General features: G+C 41.3%; 1 protein-coding gene across 19 annotated transcripts in view; it reads left to right on the top strand.

Annotated features, from left to right (window-relative positions):
- The window catches only part of Tenm2 (teneurin transmembrane protein 2), a 1239808-nt gene that overhangs the window by 1053690 nt on the left and 166378 nt on the right, over positions 1 to 19740 (top strand). For all 19 annotated transcript variants that reach the window (XM_031353724.1, XM_031353722.1, XM_031353721.1 and 16 more), the window contains one exon: positions 18848 to 19043. In XM_031353724.1, the coding sequence (XP_031209584.1) occupies positions 18848 to 19043 (196 nt within the window). The remainder of the gene's footprint in view (positions 1 to 18847; positions 19044 to 19740) is intronic.

The following is a 19740-nucleotide window of genomic DNA, read 5'->3' as shown; positions in this document are numbered from 1 at the left end:
TCATCTCTTGCATCCCAGTGCTCCTCCCTCACCTCCTTCTCATGTGCTCCTACTCTCCTGCCTACTTTTCTCCCTTAAGCTTCTTTTTGTTCCTTCTACGCCAGCATACTCACAGATTCATTCTCTTCACTGCTCAGTAGCATTCCATTGTGAATAGATCCACATGTTCATCTCTTGGTGGTGTTGGCTGCATTTTTCTTGCTTTTATAGTTTGAGCAGCAGTGAACACAGATGAGCAAGTATCTCTCTAGTACAACATAGAGTCCTTTGGGTGGTATAGTGGAATCATGTGGTAACATTATTTTTCACTTTCTAAGGAAGCATCACGCCAACTCAATGATAGCTCTTCCAGTTTACACTTCTAGCACCATAAAGAGTTCTTTTTCCACTCCCTCTCCAAAATATGTTGTCCTTCATTTTCTTCATGGTAGCCATTCAGACCAGGTAAGATAGCTCACAGACTAGTTTTCATCTGCATTTCATCAATGAGCCAGGGTGTTGAATGCATGTTATAATAGTCATTAACCATTTGTATTTCTTACTTGAGAACTCTTGCTTCAGCACTGTAGTGTATCTTTTATTGGGTTACTTGTTTGTTACTACTCAGGGTTTTGTTTTCACTTCTTAGTAAATTCTAGTTACTTCTTCTCTGTTAAATGTATAGCCGGTAAAGGTCTTCTCACACTCTGTAGGCCACTATTGCACTCAGTTAACCTTCCTTTGCTATGTGGATTCATTTTTAATTTCATGAGGTCCTATTTGTTGGCAATTGGTCTTATTTCTTGAGGGACTGAGTGCGTATTCAGAAAGTCTTTCCCTATGTCTACATCTTGAAGTCTTTTCTCTCCTTTTTTTTTTCCTAGCATTTTCAGAATTGTGGGTATTCTATTGGTCCACTTGGACTTGGATATTGTTTAAAGTGAGACAGTACTTATTCTCATTCTTTATTCTTTACCAGTGGATATCCAGTTTTTCATCATTATTTGTAGAAGAAACTGTCTTTTCTCCAATTAGTACTTATTATTCTTTGAAAAAAAAAAAAAGAAAAAAGAAAGAAAAGAAAAGAAAAAAATCAGATGGTCCCCTAAGACTCAGGGAACATTGCAGAAGATGAGGGCAGAAAGATTGTAAGAGCTGGAGAAACAGGAGGTTTGCAGTAAGACTGTGTCCCCAACAGATGTCAAAGGCTACACCCACAAAGTCTCACTGACATGACCGCCCAAACCTAAGCTAAACAAGGACAACAACAGACACACTAACGCTGCCTGACATGTACACAAAGAACTAAGGAAAGCCGAAAGTGGAAGAAATAGCCTTCCCTAGGGAAGACTACACCAACTCTTTATCCAGTACCAAATGATCAGCCCTGAAAAATATATGTGTAAGTAAATCATACAGACTGAGATATTATACATATATATTTAGGAATCTCTATCTCTCTCTCTCTCTCATTCCCTCCCTCCCTCCACGCCCCCCCATGTGTATGTGTGTAGCAATAATCAATGAAAAAAAAAGGCATTGAATTTAAAAGATAGCAAGGAGGAGTATATGGGAAGCTTTGAAGGGAGGAAAGAGAAAGGCAAAATGATGTAATGATATTATAATCTGAAAAACTAAGATAAATAATAAATTGTAAAAGCAGTTTTGTTTCCTTGCTTCTTTTTCCTAGTGCCATTCTGCTTCTGGGACTATGGCTCTGTACTATAGTTGGAAGTTGGGAATGGCGATGCCTCTAAGGCTATGCTTTTTACTCAGGGTTGCCTTGGCTGCCTGAGTTCTTTTCTGCTTCCAAAGGATTCTTGAGACTGTTTCTGTAGTTCTATGAAAAGTGGTTTTGACATTTTGGTAGAGATTGCATTGAATATGCAGATTGCTTTTGGTAAGATAGCCATTTTCACAATGTTGAGACTTCTAGTACATGAATGCAGGAAGTCTTTCCATCTTCCAGTGTCTCCTTTAATTCTCTCTTGAGTATTTTAAAATTTTAATATTAGAGATTGTTCAGATCCTTGGGTGATTCATTCCCAGATACTTTTTGAAGAAAATTTTAATGAGATTGTCTCCTTAATTTTTTCCTTGGCATGTTTGTCATTGGAATATATGGAGGCTTCTAATTTTCTACCTTAATTTTATATTCTGCCAGTTCTGCTTAAATGAAGATGCTGTCTTAGTTACTTTTCTATTGCTGTAATGAGACAACATGACCAAGTCAACTTATAGAAGAAAGAGTTTATTGGGAGTTTATCATTTCCAAGGATTAAAATCCATGACCACTATGATGGGAAGCATGGAAGCGGGGCAGAAGGCATGGCACTGAAGCAGTCACTGAGAGATTGCATGTTGAGACACAACCATAATGCAGAAAAATAGAGAGAAGAAAGGGGGTGCTATTAGAGAATGGTATGGGCTTTTTAGACTCCAAAGCCTACCTCCAGTGACACACCTCCTCCAACAAGATCACACCCCAGATTCCTTCCCAAACAGTTCCGTCAACCAAGCATATAAGCCTATGGGAGCCATTCTCATTCACTGCCACAAAAGCTTTTACATCTCTTTGTTTGCTTTTCTGGTCTTGTTGCTGTAGTTGAGAGTTCTAGCACTATATTTAATAAGAGGAGAGAAAATAGGCACTCTCATCTTATTCCTGATTTTAGCGGGAATGTTTTGAGTTTTTACCCTATTGTGTACAATGATGGTTCTATGTTTGTCATAAATAGCCTTCATTATGTTAAGGTATGTTCTTTATATTCTGATTTTCTTTAGGACATTTAACACGTAGAAGTGTTAGATTTTCTCAGAAAGCCTTTCTACCTGTTGAAATGACTGTGTGCCTTCAGTCCTTGTGTCTATTTATGAGATATTCTATGTTTAGTTACTTGTATATGTTGAACCCTGCCCACACACTTTGGCAAAGCCTACTTGGTCATGATAAGTAACATTTTGATGTATTCTTGAATTGAAATCACAGGTATTTGTTTAAATTTTTGTAACTATGTTCATTGGTAACATTGGTTTATAACTTTGGTTTTTGTTATGTTTTTATCCATTTTGTGCTTCAGGATAATGCTGGCTTCATAAATAGAGTTTGGTACTGTTCCTTCCTTTCCTGTTTTTGTGGAATAGTTTGAGAAGCTTTGGTGTCAGTTCTTGAAAGGTCTGGTGGAATTCAGCAATGAATCCATCTGGGCCCTGGCTTTTTATAGTTGGGAAATTTTTTATTACTCCTTCAATCTCACTGCTTCTTATAGATCTTTTTTAAATTATTTATCTCATCTTGGTTTAATTTTGGTAGATCATATGCATCTAGAAGTTCATCCATTTCTTTTAGATTTTCCAATTCAATGTAATATATGTTTTTAGGGTATGTCATAGTGAGTTATGAATTTCTTCAGTAATTGTTATGATGGTTCTAATTTTATCTCTAATTGCATTCATTTCAGTCTCTTCTCTCGTTTGCTTAGTTTTGCTAAGGGTTTGTCACTCATAAGAACCAAAATTTTATTTGATAAATTCTTTATACTGTTCTTCTCCCTTTACTTTATTAATTTCTATCCTAACCTTCTTCATACAACATTTATTAATTTTGTTGTTTGATAATGTCATATATACATATATGATGTCTGATTATTCTCCTCACCATTGCACCCTATTCTCGACCTCCCATCCCTAACAACTCTTCTCAATTAGTGCCTTTTCCAGGTACATAATGTTTACTTTTGCGGGGGAATCTATTTAGTTTAACAAAGGCTACCTGTGTGACCATTGGGTTAGAGGTGTCTGGTGGAACCTCGTGGAGTCATTGGTGTGCACAGAACTGAAGGCAAGGGTTTCCCTGCCCCGTGTATCTATTAGTAGCAAATAGTTGGTTGAGCAGAGGGAGGTAGAGCCTCATGACTCTCTCTTCTATCCATGCCTGACTCTTCTTCTGTAGACCTAATGGAGGCATTCACAGCTGCTAGGAGTTCATAGTTGCAATGGCAATGACATTTTTCAGCACATTTCCTCATCTTCTGAGTCTTGCATGCTTCTACAGTGTTCTCTGATCCTGAGAGAGAATAATATAAATAAATGTCTTTTGGTGAGCACTAATACATCACTTCTGTATGTATGTATCACAGCAACAACTTGTGCAGCCATGATTTTCTTCATTCTCCATCACTTACCAGAAAGAGGGGCTTCATTGATTAAGAATTAGAGTGGCTTTGTCTCTGGGTAAATATTATAAATATTTAGATGTCAGCTTAACAATATATCAATATACCTAAACAACTGTATTCAGTTCCTGCTAGAACCTATGGTCTTACCCGTTATGTTTTTAAAATCAGGTTTACAGTACCAAACATAGCTTTTTCCTCCTATGGAGTGAGTATAAAATTAAGTCAGAAAATGGTTAGTTACCCCAGTAATGGTAGTGCCATTATTGCATTTGGTCTCCTAGATCATAGGATTCACGGCTGGGTAAGACCCAATGGTGCCTTTTCTCTCCTAAGAGTCTACATAGCACCATTCAGAATTTCTTGATTTCTTTCTTGATTTCTTCAGTTATCCACTTTCCATTTAATAATGGGCTATTTAATCTCCATGTGCAGAAGTTGAGGTTTTAACTACATGATAGAGTATTTGCCTAGCATGTTCAAGGCCCGTGACCTGGTCCCTAGAACTGAGAAAGGAAAAGGAAAAGGAAATAAGAAAAAATTCTCAGTAAATCAATCTCCTTGGATTTGCATGTGTGTTATATTTTCTTCTTGCTGTTGATTCTCAATTTTATTGTATTGTGAGCAGATAGACTACAAAGAATTATTTCAACGTTACTATATTTGTTAAGACTTGCTTTGTGTCTTAATATGAAGTCTATTTTAGAGACCATTTCATGGGTTGCTGTGAATGTATATTCTGCAGTGTTTGGGTGGAATATTCTACAGATGTCTATTAAATCTACTTAATCTATAATTTTATTTAATTTAAATATTTGCTCTTCTTCTTCTCCTCTTCCTCCTCCGCCTTCTCCTCCTCCTCCTCCTTTTCCTTCTCCTGTTTTTTTGTGATGGCATGTCTATTGGTAAGAGTAGAGTGTGTTAAGTCACTCACTATTAATGTGCTAAAATTAAACTGTGGCTTCAGCTCTAATAGTTTTTATTTTATGAAATTAATTACATGATGTTTGGTGCATATATTTTTACAATAGCAATGTCCTCATGGTAGGTTGTTACTTTAATGAATATGAGGTTATTTTCTTACTAGCTTGGGAATAGTATTAAACATTAGAGTTCCTCTGGACAGGTAGTACCTGTACATTGCCCTTTCATTCAAATCCAGTAGGACAAATTGAATTCCTTTTCTTGCTACCACACTGTTTAGAGAAATCACTGTCTTACCAAAACCCATAACTAAATTTAAGGTTTATGAGGACCATGGGCTTATCCTAAGGGTAGATCTGCCATCTGTCATCTTCAGCAATTTTCCAGTGAAGTCTTTAATGTCTTTATGTAGAGAATTATTATCAGTGCCTATTTGCATGCACTTAGTCTCCTTCAATTGGTTTTATTGCTCTAGCTAAGACTTAAGCTCTATGTTGAACAGGTGTGGAGAGAGAAGACGTCCAGATCTTGTTCCTGACTTTAGTGGAAATACTTAGGAATTTTTCTCCATTTATCATGATTCTGGCTAAGGGCTTATTGTATATTGCCTTTATTATGTTGAGATATGTCACCTGTATCAATGGCTTCTCCAGGACTTTTATCACGAAAAGATGTTGGTTTTTGTCAAAGCCAATTTCTGCATCTCATGAGATGATCATGTGGCCTCTTTCCTTGAGTCTGTTTATATGGTAGATTACATCTATTGATTTCTCTATGTTGAGCCATATTTATACTTCTGGGATGAAACCAGTTTGACCATAGTAAGTAATCCTTTCGATGTGTTCATAAATTTAATTTGCAAGTGTTTTACTAAGTTTTTATACCTTTGTTCATCAACGATGTTGGCCTATAATTTTCTTTTTCGTTCCTTCCCTCTTTTTTTTGTTGTTATTCTCTTGTATCTTTGTCTAGTTTAGAATCAGAACGATGCTAGCTTCATGAAAAGAATTATTTGGCAGTGTTTCTTGCTTTTCTATTTCATAGGGTAATTTAAGGAGTATTGGTGTTACTTATTCTTTGAAGGTCTGGTAGAATTTTGTGTTGTATTCATCTGGCCCTGCTCTTTTACTTTAGTTGGGAAATTTTTACTTACTGCTTCCTACCTCACTGGTTGTTATGAGTCTGTTTAAATTATTTACTTGATTTAATTTGTATAGGTCATATATAGAGAAAAACATTTTTATAGTCTACCCTTAAGATTCTCTAGATTTCCTCAGTATCTACACTAAAGTTTATTTTCTTTCTTTCTAATTTTACTTAGGTGGGTTCTCTATTCCTTTCCTTGTTTACTTTGGCTAAAGGTTTGTCAATTTTGTTAATCTCTTCAAAAAAGCAACTCTTCATTTCATTGACTCTTTGTAATGTTTTTCTATTTCATTCATTTCAGCCCTGAGTTTATTTTTCCCATATATTCTATTAGGATGTTGTTTATACTTGTTTCTCTTAGCCCTTCAGGTACATTATTAAGTTAATATGTCATCTCTCCAGTTTTTATGTAGGCACTTAGTGCTATAAAGTTTTGTCTTAGAACTTCATTCATAGTGTTTCATGGATTTTTGACATATTGTATTTTCATATTCATTTGATTTTAGAATTTTAAAAAATGTCCTTCTAGATTTCTTTCTTGACCCAGTTTTCATTCAACAGTATGCTGTTTGATTCCAAGAGTTTATGTACTTTCTACAGTCTCTCTTGCTGTTGTTATTCAGTTTCATTCCTTCGTGGTCAGTAGGAATACATGATATAATTAAATTTTTCTAAATTTGTTGAGACTTGCTTTGTGTCTTACCTCATGGTTGATTTTGGAGAAAGTTCCATGAGCTATTGAAAAGAAAGTGTACCCAGAAGACACTCCAACATGTAATAAGGACACATGCTCCACTATGTTCATAGCAGCCTTATTTATAATAGCCAGAAGTTGGAAAGAACCTCAACAGAGGAATGGATACAAAAAATGTGGTACATTTACACAATGAAGTACTACTCAGCTATTAAAAACAATGAATTCATGAAATTCTTAGGCAAATGGATGGAACTAGAAAATATCATCCTGAGTAAAGTAACCCAATCACAAAACAATGCACATAGTATGCACTCACTGATAAGTGGATATTAGCCCAGAAGCTCAGAATACCCAAGATACAATTCACAGACCACACACATGAAGCTCAAGAAGAAGAAAGACCAAAGTGTGGATACTTCGGTCCTTCTTAGAAGGGGGAATAAAATACCCATGGGAGGAGATACAGAGACAAAGTGTGTAGCAGAGACTGAAGGAAAGGCCATCCAGAGACTGCCCCACTTGAGTATCCATCCCATATACAGCCACCAAACCCAGATACTATTGTGGATGCCAACAAGTGTTTGCTGACAGGTGCCTGATATAGCTGTCTCTTGAGAGGGTCTGCCAGTGCCTGACAAACACAGAGGTGGATGCTCTCAGCCAACCATTGGATTGAGTACAGGGTACCCAATGGAGGAGCTAGAGAAAGGACCCACAGAGCTGAAGGAGTTTGCAACCCCATAGAAGGAACAACAATATGAACCAACCAGTACCTCCAGAGCTCCCAGGGACTCAACCACCAATCAGACTACACACAGAGGGATCCACGGCTCCAGCTGCATATGTAGCAGAGGGTGGCCTAGTCGGTCATCAGAGGGAGGAAGGACCCTTGGTCCTCTGACAGCTAGATAACCTAGTTTAGGGGAATGCCAGGAGGAAGCAGGTGGGGGGGGGGAGGGGACAAGGGGTTTTCAGAGGAGAAACCAGGAAAAGGGATAACATTTGAAATGTAAATAAAGGAAATGTCTAATTAAAAAATTAAACCAAAAAAAGATTTTTATTTGTGGGTGATAGATTATTTTAGTCACAAAAAAAGTTTTTATTTTTCCCTTACTCTTAAATGGACCTGATAGGATATCTAGATTAATAAATAAATTCCTACAGCCCTTTAAATAAAAACCCTTCTATTTACCTTATTCCATGTATGTAGTTTAATTAAAACTTTTATTTTATTTTTTATTTCAAAAAAGAAAAAAGAAAAGAAAGTGTAGTCTTTAGTGTTTGAATGGAATGTTCTATAAAAATCTGTTAGATCCAGTTGGTTTCTGATATCATTTAACCCTAGGATTTCCCTATTTAGTTTTGTCCAGATGAGCTGAATAGTGTTGAGAATTGGGTATTGAGGTTACCCACCATCGCTATGTTGGGATCAATCTGTGGTCTCAGAGCTAATAGTGTGATTTGGGGGTTTTGTTTGTTTTTTGTTTTGTTTTGTTTTGTGAAATTAGGTATCCCTGTATTTGATAAATAAGTGTTTAGAAATGTAATACCTTTTGGTAGAATTTTTCCTTATTTAGTATAAAGCTCTCTCTCTCCTCTCTCTTTCTCTCTCTCTCTCTTTCTTTCTCTCTCTCTCTCTCTTTCTCTCTCTCTCTCTCTCCTGATTAGTTTGACATTGAAGTTTATTTTTGTCATAGAGTAGAATAGCTCTACATGCTATACCTGTTTCTATCTTTTTACCCTGATGTGCTTCTATCGATGGTGAGGTAGGTTTGTGGAAGGTATCAAAAAAATGGATTTTGTTTTCTAACCCAATTTTTAGTCTATGACTTTTTATTGGGAGAATTGAGCCAATATTAAATTAAATTAACTCTCTCTCTTTTTTTTAAGATTTATTTATGTATGCAGGGTTCTGCCCACACGTATGCCTACACACCGCCAGAAGAGGGCACCAGATCTCACTATAGATGATTATCAGCCACCATGTGGTTGCTGGGAATTGAAATCAGGGCCTCTAGAAAAGCAGCCAGTGTGCCAAAGTCCTCAAGTCCTGTCTTAAAAGAAAATATTACGGGAGGCAGAGGCAGGCAGATTTCTTAGTTTGAGGCCAGCCTGGTCTACAGAGTGAGGTCCAGGACAGCCAGGGGTACACAGAGAAACCCTGTCTCAAAATAAATAAATAAATAAATAAAAATAAAACAATCTTTGCCAGGCGTCGGTGCCACACACCTTTAATCCTAGCACTTGGGAGGCAGAGGCAGGCAGATTTCTGAGTTCAAGGCCAGCCTGGTCTACAAAGTGAGCTCCAGGACAGCCAGGGCTATACAGAGAAACCCTGTCTCGAAAAACAACAACAACAACAACAAAAAGCAACAACAACAACAAAATATTACATTTAGTATCCTCTATAGAGCTAACTTAATGAACATAAATTTTCCTTTTATCATAGAAAGGTTGGCTGTCTTCTGGGATTATGATTCATATGTTTTTTAATTAATTTATTTATTTTATGTATGTGGATGTTTTGTCTACATATATATATATATGCACACCAAAAGAAGACATAGAATCCCATAGGACTATAGTTATAGACAATTGTGAGCCACCATGTGGGTACTGGGAATTGAACCCAGGACCTCTAGAAGAATAGCCAGGACTCTTAACCACTGAATCATCTCCCCAGACCCCATGATTTACTAACATTAATATTTTGCTGGGTAAAATAATCTAGGTTGGCATCGGTAGTCTTTCAGAACTTGTAGATCATTAGTCTAGGGTACCTGGCTTTCAAAGTCTCCAAAGTCAGGTGTTATTCTGATGGGCCCACCTTATATGTGACTTGGTCTTGTTCTCTTAAAGCTTTCAATATCCTTTCTTTTTTTTTATGTGCACTTAATGTTTTGATTATTATGTGACATGGGAAATATCTGGCCCTATCTGTTTGGTGTTCTATATTCCGATAGCACCTTGATAAGTACAAGATTTATGAATTTTTTCTATGATTTTGTTGAAAATATTTTCTGTGCCTTTGACCTAGGTTTTCTTCTCTTTCATCTATCTATTCATAGATGTGATCTTTTTATAGGAATTCTGCATGTTCCATCCCTGGTTTTGTTTGTTTATCTAGATTTAACACATTTTATTTAACTGAGTGATCCAATTCTCTATTTGGTCTTTGAGACCTTCTGTCTTCCACTTGATCTAATCTACTGATGAGGCTTTTCTCTAAGATTTTTGTCTGACTTTCTGAGCTTCTCATTTTGAGTCTTGTTTCAGTTTATACTTTCTTCCAAGACTCTGTTTCTTTATTAAAATCTATTTTCATAGCTCAAATGATTTCATTCAACTATGTGTTTTTCTATCTTCATCAGATAGTTATTCTTATTTTCTTCGAGTTCTTTTAACACCTTTATAATTGCCATTTTGAAGTCATTGTCTTTTGTATCAACTAAGCTGTCTTTCTTAGGGAGCACTTCAGCAGGAATCCTAATTGCTGGAGTAGACATGTCGCCTTGGTTACTTATGTTGTTTGTATTTGCATTTTTGCAGTGGAACTTAAGTGACTTTTATTGTTTATTGGTATGGATATCTTGTCTAATCTTTGTTGAGTGGGTATTTCGATCTTTGTTTGCTGTTTTCCCAACTTTTCTGGTTTTGGACCAGCCAAATGGTGCTTGAAGTTAAGTCTTATAGCAGCTGTAGGTTGATATGTGATTGAGATATCAGAAGTGGTCCCAGATCAACTAGAAACAGGTGCAAATCTTCTATGGGCTTTATAGGTTCTTGCTGCCAGTCTTCATAAGCCTGTGGACAGATAGATTGTTGGGTTCTATAGGTAGTTAGTACTTAGATGGCAGGAGCTAGGTCACAGTAGGAATGGGCAGTGCTCTGTAAAGGTGAGTCCTCGAGTGGAGATAGGTGTGGTAGATGCTATGCTGAGGTCAGCTGCAGGATGCCACATGGTCTCCAGGTGGTATGTTGGGTAGGTCTGCTTTATTTCTTTAAATACACATCCCCACCCTATGTTTACTCATCCCCCCACTAGGCCACCACATATGTTCCACCACTAGATATAAGCTCCACCCTTCAGGAGCTCACATCCAAGAAGACAGAGATAAAGTCTAAATTGGTGAGTAGCAAGATTTTTCAGAGTAATGAGCCTCTGCAAAGACTGGAAACAAAGAAAGGTATTTTAGAGTGGGTGGTCAGAGCCATCCTTCCTGAAGTTGCAACGTGTAGGCAAAGAGAGGATTGACAAGCAATAGACAGCTGTGTGGGCAGGAGAAGGGCAGCCATGTAGAGGGAGCAGCTGGTGCAAAAGCCATTTAGGCGGGGATGCATTAATGCATTGGTATGCATAGGAAGAGAGGAAACCATGTGGCTAGAACACATGGGAGAGACGGGGGGGTGGGGGGAGCAACCTGGGAAGAAGCTGGCTCTTAGAGACGCTATAGTCCAGGTGTGAGCAACACCAAGAAAAATCAACAGAGCTTTCCACCATCCCTTTTGCCTGCTCTGCCCAAGTCTAACTGAGTTCTCCCTTTGGGGGAATCTTAAAAGGACCCACACACCAAGCGAGCTACCAACTAAGTGGGCATCTAGTGCTAGGTTCTTGGGAAACCTGAAGCAACTGCCAGTGATTGTCTTGTTTCCTGCAAGCCAAGCTCAAGCCTTTCCTGTGGCAGCGTGTGAGGTGCATTCTCTAACCCCTACAGCAGCCATTGTCCCTCCAAAGATGAAGAGCAAAGGCAGGCATTTTTAGGAACATGAAGAGAGACAACACACATCAACATTTGTCACTACAACTGACAACAACTGCCAGCCAGAAGCCAGGAATGATGGCACACATCTATAATCTTAGAACTTGGTAGGTGGAGACAAAGTATCATTACCTCTGTTACTTTTCCGTTGCTGTAACAAGACACCATGACCAAGGCAATTTATAAAAGAAAGCTTTTAATTTGTGTGTTCACAGTCCTAAAGGGTTGGAGTCCATGGTCATCATGGTGGAAAACAGCAGCAGGCAGGCAGGCAGGCAGGCAGGCAGGCAGGCAGGCAGGCATGGAGCTAGAGTAATAGCTGAGACCCATAAGCACGAAGCCAAGAGAACTGACTGGGCTTTTGAAATTTCAAACCCCACCCCTAGTGACACACCTCCTCAAGCAAGACCACACCTCCTAATCCTTCCCAAATAGTTTCACTCACTGACCTGAGCATTCAAAAGTACCAGAATATGGGAGCAATACTCAATCAAATAATTTCGATCTGTCCTGGAACACACTCAAGGGAAAAAAAGAACAAAAGTACTGGATAAAAGAGATGGCTCAGAGGTCAAGAGCACTTACTGCACTTCCAGAGGACCCGAGTTCAGTTCCCAGCACCCATATCAGATCATTCACAACTTCCTGTAACTCCCACTCCAGGGGAGCCCTCTTCTAGCCTCCCTGGGCACATGTATTCATCTATATACACATACCCTCACACAGATATTTGTGTACACACATAATTAAAAATAAGATAAATGTTAATTTTAAAAAGCCAGGTGTAGTAGCACCTGCCTTTAATCCCAGAAGTTGGGAGGCAGAGATGAGCTGATCTTTGTGAGTTCAAAGCCTGCCTTACAGAGTAAGTTCTGGGACAGGGCTACACAGTGAGATGTAAAATTTTTGAGAACCCATTTTTCCTCCCAGCTCCTGCTCTCAGATCTGAGACTAATTTATTAGTAAATGCCTTGGCCACAAGCTTTGGCTCTATCTCTGGCTATCTTGTAACTTTTTTAACCCATTCAGGCTCTGTCTTCCACATGGTTACTTACCTCGCCTTTAGTCCCAATCTGCTTCTTCCTTAGCATCTCTCTCAGTCTCTCCCCCAGTGCCTCTCTCCAAGCTCTTCCGTGTCTCTCTCCGCGTCTCCTTTCATTCTCTCAAGATTTCCCAGAATCCTCTTTCTTTCCTCCAGTGTCCCACTTCCTATTTCCTGCCTCAGCTCATTGGTCATTGACTTTTTATTGACAGGTGATGCTTATATAAGAGATTCTCTCTATGGTGAGATCCTGTCTGGGGGCAAGCTGGTGGGGTGGAAGCAAGTGCTAAACAGAAATAAACTCATATTTTCCATGACAAGTTTTTTGCTATCACAAGAAGCTGTGGGATTCCACCCTCCCAGTTGAACCCTCCCTAGTGCCTGGTGTTAAGGACCCCAGATGGGGTCCTCTATGTCTCAAAGGGCTTGATTCTTACCTGAATCTGGTAAAGCAGCCCAGTTTCCTGGGTAGGAGCTCAGAAGCACCTCCTTATGTGGTCCAAAAAATGTCCTCCTTTCAACCTCTTGCCTTTGGTTCAGTGGCTCAGCTATATAAGACTGATTTGCCCCAACAGTCAGGCCAACTCAAGCAAGCCTTACCCACCTACCAGAATCAGCTATGGCCCCTCCACCCTTCCCTCTTTGTGCTGCCCCATTGAAAGCCAGTAGAAAGGTAGTGCTGAGCCTAGGGGAGGAACCAACTGGACCCACTTTGCCACAAGCCTGGCTGGCAGTACAGACAGCTGTACAAGGCTTGAGTGGCTTTCTGTGCCAAGTCATTCCTGCTACTGAATGCAGCCAGACTACATGGTAATGGGGACATGAAGCAGCCCCAGCTTATACACACTGCCTCCCCCACCCCCAACAATCCCACCACCTGCTGCATATGCCCTGTCATCTGAGGGAGATTCAGCCTCAGACATAGGAGACCATAAATGCTGCCAGTGTGCCACAAGGGGAGCGGCAGAGTGGCAGGCTAGCTCTGGGAAATGTCATCATTTATTGCTTTTCCCAGTCTGTGTCAACCCTAAGCAAGCAGACGTTCCAAGTGACAATAAAGTTATATTCTCATTTCCCAGGGTCTTGGACCCAGTAATAACATCTTCCTGAAGGGCAATGGGTCTGTCTTTAACCTTGCCCTCTTTGGCAGGTGCATGTTCTGGAGGCTTCCAGCAGCAACCTGAGGTGGGGGGGGGGGCACTGCTCCTTCTGTGTGGATGGCCGCTTTCCCTTCTGGGAAAGAGACAGCCCTCTGCTCAGGCTCAGCCAGTGCGGGTGTCTCTTCTCTCCACCAGCTCCTCTGGAAACCCACTAAGTTATCTTAATTACCATTCTTCCTCGATCTCTGCCAAGAATTGGGGAGATTTATAATTGGATCAGTCAAATATTTACTGTGGTTTATTTCTTTGCCATTCCAGCTCTCGTAAAAGTTGAGTTTTCATGCCATTTGGGGGCATGACTGATGGCTCCCAGGCACAACCCTCTCATGGCATGTTAGCTAGGGTTGTTTCTCCAAGGTCAGAAAACATGAGAGACAGAGACAGAGACAGAAACATGTAGAGACAGAGACACAGAGACACAGATACACACACACATGTATATATATACATATATGGAGAGAGAGAAAGAGAGAGAGAGGTGGGGGAACGTTTCGAGAAGGACAGTGTTTATTCCAATTTGTTAGACTGTTTCCCTTCTCCACTTGCGTGCTGGGCTTGTCTCCACAAGCCACCTGTGTCTCTTCTCTTATGACTGGGTTACATGCTTCTAATGCCCTTTAAGGCAACTGCAGACCTATTAGAATGTGTCACGCCATGACCTTTATAGCCAACTAAGCAGAGCATGGTCCCTTCATGTCTCTATTTCCTGGATGGATTTCTACACATTCCTGGAACAGAGGAATCAGCTAGTCTTAGTCCTGAGCCTGAGTTATCAATCCCCAGTGGCAATGGAGCTCTAGCCAGACTTCTGCAAATGATGTTCTTGTAATATCACCCCTCTGTCAAGTGCCTCGGCAGATCACTGTCTGGAGCAGAGGCACCCTGAACCAGCATGCCTGCCTCCCTTACCTGGCAGTTCCTGCTCCCTGCCCTGCACTGCAGTCTCTGCCCTTGGCTCCATAGACCCACCTTGTGGTTTTGGCCCTTCCCTGAATCGCAGTAGCAATGAGTGATGTCTGTGCTGTGGTTGCCTATGAGTAGAGAAGCCAGATGTTTCACAGAAAGAGAATCAGATGTGTCAACTGAGATACTCCATAGGCAAACTGGGAGAGACACGATAGATAACGGAGTTTCAGTTTCACCAATGGATGACTCTGCCATGTTCTCCTGGGTGATCCATCCTTGTTTTGCCTGATGAGGAATGAGAACAAGGCTGGAATCTGCTGCTATCTTGGGGAAGAATGGAGTGGAGAAGACCATGATGCCATTTTGGAGGCTTCACCAGCAGTTATGGATAGAGTCCCTATAATTCCAGCATCTCCTCCGGGTGCTAATTGTCCCATCCAGGCCACAGCTACCTTGGGCACTGCTGTCTTGAGTTGTACACTCAGGAAAAGACAGAGGGTATGTGAGCGATGCCCAGGGTACGTGATGTCAGCATTAGGATTCTGTGGTTTGTGCTCTATGGTCCTAAATGGTCCTATGTCCAGCTACAGTAAAGAGACTACAGAACCATAGTGATCTCTGCCACAGAGGCCACCAAATTACAGTGCCAAAGAAGGAAGGAAAATGAAGAAAGATAAGGAACAAAGCCCCCACATATCATCAGGCCAATGAACTGGGATGCACCTCTCGAGTCTTGGTGATGGCTATGAATTTTCAGATGCCTGGCCCACCGCCCAGTCACACACATGTTCTGACTGGTCGTTCCAGGCTTCTACAGCACTACTCTTCTCTCCCATTTAAGGCAGCAGTATAGAAGAGGGAAGCAGAAATAACCACTGGAGACAAACCTTACTTCACTCCTAGTTTGGTTCCCTCCATAACTTTACATTCTTGCATTCACAAACTTGCTATTTTATTCATCAGATATTTAACAAACATGTATAGATTCTGCGGTAGGCAGATTTGATAGAGGATTGGCTTTTAACAAAGACATCTGACGTCACGATCACACAATTCGCACAGGTAGCGCTTGCAGTTCCAGGAATATCGGGTCAGTTCATTTCTTAGAGCGGCATTTTGATATGGACACTGTTACCATGCCTGCTACCAGGATAAGACAGGGGCATGGGCCTTTGATAGCTTACACAAAGTCCCAGTGAGCAAATGGAGGGCAGAGCTCAGAGGCTCACCCAGGTAAGCAAACCCTGGAGTTCTCATGCTAAACACTCCAGCTGGCACTGAGTCCCTGTGAGTGCCTGCAGCTTACATCCTTCTCCATAGACGAATGATGGGTGTAAGAAACAAATGTCTCATTTAGGGAATGATAAGATAAGAGCTTAGGAAGCAATGAAGTACATGAGGGGATACAGAAGTGAGGCATGTAGGCCACCGTATCTCTTCTCACCCTCCCATCCATGCCTGGTTTGAAAACCCACAACTGGCAGATTTCCCCTTAAATGAAAACTGTACTCTAAACCTTAGACAGGAGGACTCCAAGGAGCCAGACGAAATAAATGTCCTTCCTCTACTCTGAAAAATGCCTTCTCCCCTAGTCATTTGATTGGCCGGACAGCAAGACCCGCCACAGACCTGAGCCATTTCTGTGTCCCTCGGCTGGCCAGGCAGTTCTGCACCAGATGAGTAATGCCCAAATTAGTCATGAGCAATGACTTCACACGAGTAATCACCTTCCCCAAACTTTTCCTCATGGGGGTGATAACTTGGACCCCAAATGAAGTCTATTCTTCTCATCTCACCACCAAGGAAGTTATAGCCATTGCTCTAGCTGACAGCAGTCTGTAGGCACCAGTGTTCATGGTCAGACATTTACGAGGTTGCTAGGGAACAAATGCTTGGGTTACAAAGGTCTCTAGAAGCAGTGTCAGTTTGTCACATCCCCCCAAATCATTTATTTTAGCCCATAAGGACAACGGTGACCAGAGGAGTACGGGGCGGAGGAAAGTTCCACACAAGCACTTATTTACTTCTTCCCAGGAATAACCTTCTCACTCCCCAGGTGAAAAACTAGAGCCATGTACCGCTTCCCCCGGGGTCCTTCTGATCTGCAAGTAGGTGGCCCTCAGTCATTACAGACTTTTTAAATTCTAATTATCTCCCTGGCACTGCCCTAAGCATTAGCTAGTGTCATCCCTGTAACTGTATTCCTAAACTTCAAGTGCCACTACCCCTGAGAATAAAAATAGACTCAACCGTCAAACAAAAGCAAGTGTGGAGTCACAACTCAAACCTGGGTGTGTCTAATGGCAGAGCCTTTGTGCTTAAGATTACCAAGTCTTTTGATCGTGGATCTAGCAGGGGGAAATGGACAGTTCTTAAGGAGGGAAATGTCAGGTTAGGCAATTCCTGGGGCTTCTGGCTATGAACTTGTGAGAGAGGCAATGGTTGATTCCTGCAATGCACGAAACTCTTTTCATGGAGAGGAAGTAGAGAGCGCTTAATCCTGCAGAGGTGGGTTGCGTTTTTTGTTTATTTGGTTTGGTTTGGGTTTTTTTATCTGCCGGAGCTCTGCACACAGGGTCTTCTCTGGGAGTCAGAGTGCAAAGGGCTCTTCTGTGCAGCGGCTTTGAGTTTGTGAGGTTAGTCCATTTCTACTGGGGGTTCATCGATTTTCTTGTCAACAAGAAGAAACATTGGATTCCTCTTTGCCTTCCCGTACATCTTCTTTGTCCAGCCCATGGGCAACTCCTGGCTTCTCTCCCTTAAAATGTCCCTCCGGTGCCTGCTCCTCACTTTCTGTCCTCATCAAACTCTGCACCTCACACATAGCTGTCTGCAATTTCCACTTTCTAACTGGTTTTTCTACTTTAGTTTCATTCTCTACAGAATATCTCATATCCCCAGCTCCAAAAACTAATTCCTCAAAACCTTGCTTGCTCACATCAGTCCCTGCACAAAGAGTTTTCAGTGGCCCCCACTCGCCTGCCATACAATGTCACTTGGTACTTAGAGCAAGTCTGTTTGGCTAACACTGTATTCTCCCATTCCCTCATCCCTGTAAACCTTAGCTGTCTGACCTGCAGTACACTCATCCTGAGCAACTAGGAACCAGGTTTCCACTGCCACAGAGCTCAACACCTGAATGTAGATTTATTTATGGCCAGGCACTCGGAAGGCTTAAACATGATAGCAGAACTGTACTTTGTCCAAACTTTGCTTTGCCATTTTGGACTTTAAACAAAATGCTTGGCTTTTTCTGAACTTTGCTGTCCTCCTATACCTGTAAAATATGAACACAGCTCTGCCTGTAAAGTACTTATCTAGCATGGGAAAGACTCTGGGTACTGGATCCAATAACAAAAACAGCAATACACATACATACACACACACACACACACACACACACACACACACACACACGAGAGGGAGAGAGAGAGAGAGACAGAGACAGAGAGAGGGACAGAGACAGACAGACAGATAGACAGACAGACAGAGTTAAAAGGGAAATTCTTACAATTAAAGTATTGTTTTATTTCATAACTATTGGTGAAGGCTGTGACAATGGTGATAGGATTAATAATATGGAGTAGGGGATAGCTCAGAGGGAGAACACTTGTCTAGCATCTATATGACCGTAGGCTTAGTTCCCAGCATTAGAAAGCATACATAAAAATGAAGTCTGGAGTATTGACAAGTGCCTATAAATCTAACTACTTAGGAGACTGAGAAGGATCACAAGTTCAAAAGCACCCTAAGAAGCTTACCAAGATTCTATCTCCTAATAAAAACAGAACGAGGATGGGATTACAGCTCAGTAGCAGAGCACTTGCCTGGTATCTGTAAGATGTTGGATCCAAACCCCAGTACCATGAAATAAATTAATAGTAATCATTATAGGCTTGGTGAATTGTAGCTGATACTATTGTCCCAACACATGTGGCTTATTTCATTTTACCAAGGCATAGTAAAAAGGTACTTCTCCATTAGCTGATAGGCAATGCTGTCTGAGGGTACAGGCCCATTGGCTTTACACATTTCCCTCTCTCTCTCTTGCTCCCCAGTATGACTTTATGGAACGCCTGGATGGAAAGGAGAAATGGAGCGTGGTCGAGTCACCCAGGGAACGCCGGAGCATCCAGACCCTGGTGCAGAACGAGGCTGTGTTCGTGCAGTACTTGGACGTGGGCCTGTGGCACCTAGCCTTCTACAATGATGGCAAGGACAAGGAGATGGTCTCCTTCAACACAGTCGTCTTAGGTAGGTTTGGGGTCCCCAAGAGGGAGCTCTGTAAAGGGTGGGGTAGAAACCATGGGGACTCTCAGTGGAAGCTTTAGCAACTCTGACAACACCTACTGTAGCTTAATTCCACCCACTTGGCTCTGACTGCACAGGACTTCCATATAAACCTGCAAGAGTCACTACGGGGGCCTGAGGATGCTCACAGGTGTCTGAATCAGACAGCTGGGGCCAAGGACTGTTCATCCAAACTGAGTATAAGGGTTGCTTTTCTACTGCTGTTACAAAACACCATGACGAAGGCAACTTATAGGACGAAGGGTTTACTTGACACTTACGGTTCCACAGGGATAAGAGTCCTTCACCATCACAACAGGGAAGTATGGCATCAGACAAACATGGCAACCAGAGCCGGAAGCTGAGAGCTGAGGGCTTCTGTCTGAAATAGCAAAGAGGAAGCAGAGAGAGTGAACTCCAAACGGCACAAGTTTTTGGAAAACCCATCCCCAGCGATGTACTTCCTCAGCAAGTCCATACCTCCTAAGCCTTCCCCTGTAGCCACCAACTAGGGACCAAGGATTCAGATGCCTGAATTATGGGAGCATCTCATTCAAATCACCACGCTGAGCACATTGCGGGGCTTACGAATGCCTCCCTTTCTGCCTCATAAAACAGAGGCAATGCCAGAATCACCTCCCAGGCTCCTGTTAGGAATAAA

The sequence above is a fragment of the Mastomys coucha genome, unplaced genomic scaffold (genome assembly GCF_008632895.1).
Source record: "Mastomys coucha isolate ucsf_1 unplaced genomic scaffold, UCSF_Mcou_1 pScaffold5, whole genome shotgun sequence".
In the NCBI taxonomy this organism is placed as follows: Eukaryota; Metazoa; Chordata; class Mammalia; order Rodentia; family Muridae; genus Mastomys; species Mastomys coucha.
The sequence above is the reverse complement of the archived record's forward strand: the minus strand, read 5'-3'. Positions and strand labels throughout refer to the sequence as shown.